Source organism: Protopterus annectens, chromosome 11.part0, assembly GCF_019279795.1.
Source record: "Protopterus annectens isolate FY-2018-M chromosome 11.part0, PAN1.0, whole genome shotgun sequence".
Lineage (NCBI taxonomy): Eukaryota > Metazoa > Chordata > Ceratodontiformes > Protopteridae > Protopterus > Protopterus annectens.
Window position 1 is genome coordinate 686,133,252 of NC_056745.1, and position 8,427 is coordinate 686,141,678.

At 38.8% G+C, this 8,427-nt stretch overlaps 1 protein-coding gene across 2 annotated transcripts in view; it reads right to left on the reverse strand.

The window, feature by feature from the left end:
• LOC122815557 (NAD-dependent protein deacetylase sirtuin-3-like) overlaps positions 1-1,147 on the reverse strand; it is a 994,530-nt gene extending 993,383 nt beyond the window's left edge. Inside the window, exons 1-2 of one of the 2 annotated variants that reach the window (XM_044088146.1) lie at positions 1,022-1,146; positions 761-976 (exon numbers count right to left, since the gene is read on the reverse strand). In XM_044088146.1, the coding sequence (XP_043944081.1) occupies positions 761-800 (40 nt within the window). In that variant the 5' untranslated portion in view covers positions 801-976; positions 1,022-1,146. Of the gene's footprint in view, positions 1-760 lie in introns of both variants that reach the window. The other variant, XM_044088148.1, reaches the window with a different exon arrangement.
• Between the last annotated feature and the right edge of the window lie 7,280 nt (positions 1,148-8,427).

Sequence of the window (8,427 nt, forward strand, 5' to 3'; positions counted from 1 at the left end):
CCCTTTTTCAGCAGAGGCCCGGGGAGAAAAGCTCCACAAAGAAAAATTACAGACACATTTAGTTATTTAGACATGATCAGTATACGCACAAATTACAAGAGACATGTTTTTACAGTGGTATGTGGCACATAAACAGTTACAGTGGAAAGAACAAACAAAAAAATATTAATTTTAAAAATAAAGGTAATTAATAGATTTGTGGTGTACAGCTGAAATTTGGAACATAGGTAGAATACATACATAGTACACAGGTACAGTACATACATTGTTGATTAGCCAGTGCTTGTAAGATTGAAAACTATTATCAAAGTGCTCTAGATTTAGCATACATATGTTATACTAATTCCTATAATAGGTTATATGAAACACCTTCGATCAAGAATTATGTGAAAGAATGCAAACAACTCAAATTCTACAAAGCTAAACTTTCATTTTGGGAAAAATGAATTTCAATCTCTTGCACTGGTTGGGGATATTTTTTCCTACAAAATCCTCCTTTAGGCAACTGAAAAGGTGGAAAAGCACAGCTGTGGAGTAAAGGCTACATTGTGAGACAACTGTCGAGTACAAAATCCTGGCCACATTCCATTCCTATACCGCAAATAAAGTTGCACCCACAGAATAGTAAAAAATGAACACAAGCCGAACGCTAGGCAGGCTTCCAATGTGACACAACGATCAAACAACATGAGTGCATGCAACTTCTGGAATTTCCACCGCCAAGATTTTAGACTTTCTTCGAAGAAAAAAGATGTCGTACCTTTCACGCCCCTCTCTGTTTTTGTCCTGCTGGAAGACATCTCCCTTAAAAAATGCCAATGCGCAACTGTAGCAAGAATGCGAACAATGAGTAAACGTAAATGATACAAGGAGGAGGGAAAAAAAACGTTGTGTACAAACTAAACAGAAGGACGAGCAATAGTTCTAAGTGGAGAACACTCCTGGAACTTTACTTTCAGCCACCTGTGCCTCAAACCTCTCTACATCAAACTAATTACTTTCAGCCACCTGTGCCTCAAACCTCTCTACATCAAACTAATCACTTCATCCAATAAAATAACGTTTCCCATGACCGCAACTGTACTAAGTCTTCCATCTATCATAATTAAGGTAGGAAGTGGAAGGATGTGCCTATCATTCGCCATAGCAACCAAGAGCAGCGTCTCACCCGAGGAAATACGTCATATACACCTGCAGAATGGCAGCGTGACAGGTGTGTGACAAGATGACATAGACGGAATGAGAAATATGCAAGACCGCGTGCTGTTATCTTATTTTTATTTAAAGTAAAAAAAAATAATAATTGTTTTGCATATTCTATATTGGCTCAGACAGTGGCAGATCAAGTGTAACTTGGGCACCAGACTGTTTTTCAGTCTGAGAAGCCCTCCCTCAACTTGTTAGAGCCACCCACATAAACATGAAGTTCTGCATTCACCTTTATTATTGTTTTAAGCATGTCCTAACCCACGTGATTGTTTTACATTAAATATATTATTTCATAAAGTAGGATTTTGTTAAGCATCTTTGCCTTACATCTGAGTAGTTTTGAATATGTTTCTGGTAGGAAAAGAAATAACATTGTTGTTAACCAGTAATAGCAGAATTTCTGACAATAGAACATTTCAGACATAGCCCTAGTACAATAGATAATGTTTTCAATAATGTGAGTATCAGCATGGCTTTGCTAGGTAATTAACAGAAGTCAGTGGTGGGGTTCATGCACTATTATTAATAAGTTGCTATTATCACTTTATTGTACAGTCAGATGCAGATCAGCAAAGGCTTTAGGTGCCACTGAAGTCCTGCAAACTGCTGTCAACAAATAAAACCTAATGTGTGTTGCTTAGAGCTACTGCTGGAAACAGTCTGCCAGAAACAGGTTAGTCCCACTAGGTTAATGGTCTCTTTTCAGGGGAGACGTGAGGTGGTATTTAAACGACTAGGGGAAATTTGGCCAGTAAATTAGGGAACTTCCCCTATTCTTTATAACAGGTACCACGGGATTTTTTTTGCATTCACCTGAGATACAACCAACTCAGACAGATGGGAGCTTGGTTTAACATCTCATCTGAAGGATGTCATTCTCGGGAGTGTAGCACCCTACTTATGCTGTAATGTAGTATCAGTAATCCAACTACCTAGTGTGAAAATAGAACCCATAACCTTCTGTACATGAAGCAAGTATACTACCTACTGCACCACTGACACTAGCTAAATTAGAGAAGCTTATCAGTAAGCACATCTTTGGAAGATAACCCAAGTACCCAGTTAAAAAAAAAAAAAAAAACTCGGACATAACTCTGAACAAACAGTAAACTGGAAATTAAGACTGAATCACAGACTGTGGACACTGAGACAGCAGTACTGTTAAACTGCAACAAACCTAAAGATACAAAAAAATTAACCCTTAGGGATTGTCTATAATAAAACAAATAAGTAAATAACAGACCCCAAAACTGCTACCTACTGCCTGAATCTAACCATCATTAAATCTACACTAAATGAGATTGGCAGATGCTGTATCATTCATTCTCTTACCCTCAAAAGAGATTCATAAATCAGTGCCCCGTACTTCATTGCCCAGCCTCTTATATTGATATCCTTTTTCAAATCTAGAAATTAAGGAAAACATCCACATACTGCTTCTTTTACACCCTTTAATTCTGTTGGTAATTAGTCCTCTAGTACTGTTTTTTTCCAGTTAAGGAAATTGTCACTGGTCCCACCTACCCAATCTGCCAATGTCTAATCTAAAATACAATAAATGTCCTGCTGCTCTTTCATCCTGAAATAAATAACACTGTGATTTTATTATTTACCTATGCTCTAAGAGTGTAAGTAAATAGGTCACACAAGGGGCTTTTCAGCCAGGAATGTGCATAGGCAAAGGTATTACAAGAAAATGTCCACTATATACATTGCATCTTATCCATTACATTGCACAAAAGCATAAGTCTCTCTCAAAAACATGGCTGCTACACTGCACCCATACAGGCTTCATATCATCTCATATAAATAAGTAAATTATAAACATACTTTGACCTTCCCCCATTTGTATTTTTCCCTGGAAATGAAAAACTTCAGAAAACTGCTGAGCATGTGTAGCCAGCACATAGTATTTGTTTAATTTTGACAGGCAGCAGTCTCACAGATTGAATCAAACCAGGCCAAGCTGTCTCTGACACTTTTCTGCCTGACTTAACTGACAGTTTAGGGCAGGTCATCTCATGTGATTCTTAGATGTCCTTTCCCACTAGTTTTTTGTCGTGGCTCAGTCTTGACCAGGGTCAGCCTTAGCTGGTTTGGTACCATAGGTGAAGGGCTTCACAGCAGTCTCCCTCACACATTACTCAGTGCTCCCTTGCCCACACCTGATCCTAGTCTATCCACACCATCCAGATTAATGTTTTCTTCTTTTTCTCATAGTATGCCTTACTCATTAATTTTTTTCCTGCATTCATTCTTTCAGCACATCCTAACTATGCAAGACTGCATTCTGACAACTGTGGTGGAAATAACTACATTAAGCAGAGGGCCTAGAGAGTCCTGAATGCTTTGCTGTACAACATGCATTTCACCTGCTCCCTGGCCCAGCAATCAAAGAGCCTCAGTCCTCACCACTAACACCAGAGAGGGCGTCTCATATGAGAGGAAACGATAACAAATACACACAGTAAAGTACAATTTCCCTTAAGTACACACAGAGATCACAGTCAGTCTGGGGCTGGTTGCTCCCTTGCTCCCCAGGTCCCCAGTAGGACTCCCCACTGGCATAGCCGGCCTTAGGCATAGGCCAACTAGGCGGCCGCCTAGGGCGCCGCTGTAGCAGGGGCACTTTTCTAGTATTTATCTGGTGTAGGGAGACCAGGATGGGGGCACCGGGTGGTGTTGTAAGGGGCGCCATGAAGCCCTTTTGCCTAGGGCACCAGTTGACCTAAGGCAGCTCCTGCCCACTGGTATAGCTATAGGGTCACGATCTCAGCCTAGCTGGCAAGCTAACCTTCAGTACACTCTCTGTCCAACCAGTGCTTCGTGTCCCTGCCCATGTAGCTCACACACACACACACACACACACACACACACACACACACACACACACACACACACACACTTTGAGATAAGTATTTATACAACTTCACAGACACTCCTGGGAAAGGCTGACACAGATTCTCCAGCTGTGCCCCTATACCCAGACTATACGGTAGTAATTACTGCCACCACCAGCTAATAATTATCAGCTACCCAAAGGCCCTTAATAGGGTGTCCAGTTATTACTGTGCAATATTATTATCCAATTGGTAAGTGTGACTAATCAGTCAAGGCTTATTAGAGTGGCCTTGTACAATAAACTCTATAAATACACAATGTACTCTAGAGCTTAACTTATATCTACACAAACCAGCCGCAGGTAAAAGGTTTTTAAAATATTTAATAATAAATACTAAAAACACAAGACAATACTACTATACCACAGTGTCATTCAAGAGTTCAGAGATCACACAGAAACTTAAAATAAATCAGTAGTACAGTTCTGACATAACAGAAAAACACTTAGTCTAATATTTATAGTCCTAGCTATTTCTACAAGAAAACATACTTCTAAGATAACTTACTTAAGACAACAGGCAGTGCTGAGGCTGGATATCAAGACAAAAATGCTTAATAATCTCTGGTTTTCACTGTTTAAATTGAAACTGCAGTTCTGGTAAAACATTACATCATTTGTTTACACTTTCCTGGTTCCCAGGCCACACAGAACTGCATTTACATTCTTTTACACTTAGAGCAGTAAAAGACATTCCACATGTAAATTCTGGTCATTAACTTTAGCCTTGAAACAATAGGCAGAATGCTTACTCCAGACTCATCAACTCCAAATTCTAACTTCAAAGGACATACAATACATAATTTTAATTTCAAAGAACATTTGAAATGCTTGGCTTAGTTTTCTTTACAGCAGTTGGCAATGTTGCTACAATCTTGAAGTTCACATTTTACAGTGTTTTCTTTCATTTAAGAAACAAGCCCGTATTTTACATTTATATTTACAAATGATAGAATTATCTATAAAATTCTGTTTGACTAGGCTGGTAGCCTTCACCCCTTCTCTACCAGTCTTCACAAGCTCCTTACCCCTACCCAGCAGTTATAGATAAAAATGATGTCAGTGTATTCCATTTCAGCTTTTTTCAATGGAAATAGTAGCCACACATTAATGTATTCCAAGTTGTTTCGTATAAATCACAGTGGCCCTAAAATGCCAGATGACTGTTTAAACTGAGAAAATAACAAGAGTGTCAGTTGTTTTCTAACGACAGCTCACCTCAACAGTTATAGCTAAACACGACAGCCAGTTTTGTTTTATGGAAACAGTAGCCATACGTTAAAGTATTCCTAGCACCCTTACACAAATTGCAGTAATCTGCAAACTCAGATAATGATCAAAAAGTAACCATTAGTCATATTTCCCCACAGATAGGCCAGCATTTTTATGAAGAGCAATATGTTTTCTACCAGCAAATATTTTTGAGGAGAAACACAAATCTTCAATGTTTGGCATTTTTGATTGACTATACCTCAGTGATTCACCAGGATAAAAAAAAGAGTATGCGGGACATGCCCCTTACCATCTTAGTCTAAGAAATATGGACATAAAAAAAATAATTGGGGGGGGGGCAAAATCACACACATTTTAAATATTGTTCTTATAAACATAGAAAGTTGCTGAAATAAAGTACATTTTCTGAAGAATATGAAGTCTAAAACTCAGCTATCTGTCATTAAATGGGTTCAAACCTCAATGATTTGCCATAAAACTACAAATTTTATGTCAAACAGACCAAATATATGAGGCAAAATCTGGATATTCTGCAAATATTAGGACATATGAGGGTAGGAGTCCCAGGACAAGTATATTAGATAAAATGTGGCACATTTTACAAAATCAGGGATAGCTGAGGACTAGCCAGCCCACAGTCATCCAAAAAATCTGGTTGTCTGCCGGTAATAAAAAAACAAACAAAAAAAAAACACTTACCCCATGCTATCATTGAGCTTTCATTTTGTGTCAGACTCTGTTTTGAATTTGTTGACTTCTTGCTCTGCCCAATCTTTTGTCTAGGTAGGGCAGGACAAGTGGGAGGCCATCAATTGGACTGGCAAAGTCTACAAGACTTCATTCCTAGGACACCACTCTCAATACTCTGATAGAAGTGTTTTTCTGGTGTTTTTCTTTACTATTAAATAAATAAATATTGGAAAAGTCCCCCTACTAGAGCAATGAGAGTGGCAACCTAGACAGCTGCCTAGTTGGCCTATGCTTAAGGCTGCCCATGTCTGTGCAGTAGCTTCAACATTAACATTACCTATGCAATTCTCTAGGTGGCAGTTACTTATATACATTTTTTATCAGGAGTTATTGATTTTTAGGAACTACACCTGACTGACTTGCATGATTGCATAGAGATTTATTATTTACAATTACAAGAGCTACAGGGACTGCTGCAGACAGGTTCCCATTAATTTATTTTACAGTGTGGTGCAACTTCTCAAACGGTTCAGAATATTTGAGTAACAGACAGCAGCTTAGACTAAGTGCTGAGCTGCTTGAGGGGGTTGTATTGTGCTGTAGAATAAAATTAAGAAGAAACTGGCTGCAATAGTCCATGCTATAGTTGTATTTGGTTCTATTCTCTTTGGAGGCAGACAAGACAGCACACAGCAGTCATCAATATTTTTTTAGTTTACCAAAACAGACAGAGTGTGAAGAAGGCATGAAGGGTGATTTACTAAGCTGCTACTTACAGCATAGGTCAGATCCTATACATAGATTAAGTATAGGTGAAGCAAAGTGATGCATGCTGTGGAGTGGGGGAGAGGTTCATTTAAGGCTCCCATCTCATTCGATTTGCTGGGGCAGACTGGATCAGTCACTAGTAAAGTGCATTGCAAAGGGTTTGAGGAGACATTGGACAACTTGATCAACGTACTTCACCACCTGCAACACTTTAGGATTAGGTGTGTATTATATTCCAATGTCCAGGACCACATACAAGTTGAATCAACAGACTTGTAGATGGACACAAAAACACTGTATAATGAATGAATGAATGAATGAATGCAGCAGGACTACCAGCAGCAGCAATATTCTTCAACAGCTAGCTAGCTAAGTGCATCCAAAAGCCATGGGCCTCGGTGGCTATTGAAAATGTTCCTGTTATAATCTTTTACTGATCTTGAACATTTATGAATGAAGTGACCATACAATTTATTTAGTGGCACAATATATTAGTGGGATTTAGAAAACTGGATAATGAAAGGGGTATCCCCTCAATGAAAATATAACACAGGTGAATAAACAAGTCCTCCCTTAAAACCACCAATGCAGATGGAGTTGTAGCTGCCAGCAGATGTAAAACAGTCAAAAGAAATGCTAATGGCAAATAGTACATGAAAAAAAAAACATTAAGTAAGGGACTCTGGCATAGAGATTTTGAAACCTCTGAAATCCTGAGATTTATATAAAACACTGAATTTCAGAGTCAGCCCTTATGAGGCCTCATGTATGTAAGTTATTTTAAATGCCAACAGCAGCAAAACACTGTGTGATGTTTTCTTTTATTATATTTGTATGTCATATATCTGAATGTGTGAGTGTACATGTGCATATGTCTGTGGGCATGTATATATATGGGAATTTATTTAACTGTATCTTTGTCTCTAATAGTGCAGAAGAATGGAGCTTTGACTACAACCCATCTGATCTGGATGGCTCCCTACTGAAATGCTGGCGCAAATGCTGACTGATGACAAGCCCCCCCCCCCCAAAAAAAAAGACCAAAAACACAGAAGAGTGAATTTTGAAAATCACTCTTCTCCTTTAAATTTCATTTTGCAGGGCTGAAAGCCCTGCCTGCACACCACACCTCCTCAAACTTATATATATGTACCAACACAGAGATCAACATACCTCAGATAAAAGGGAATATTCCGAGAAATTACATCTTGGACTTAGTATAGGTAAGACCACTCTTTCAGCCATTAAGTCTCCCCATTTTAGGAGTCACTCTAGATATTTCAAATGGTTACTGATCTGGATATGATTACTGAACTCTGCCCTTGGAGAGTCAGGAAAGGAAACGTAGCAGTATTTTACCAGCTGACTTGCCCCAGGGGAGGGGTCCTTAAGCATAGCATGACAGCCCCATTGATGACATTAGAGGGTATGCATCCTAAGCTTACAAATTCTGGTGCAAGTCATCAACAGACATTCTCAGTCTTAATGGTCTAACATCATTGCATGTCTTGTGTTGGGGCAAGTTATGGGTAATGCATAAAACAAAACATGTATATGTATGATGCAGCTCTAAGATGTCTCAATCTTCTCTCAGACAATGGGGGACAGTATAAATTAAATCTGAGGGA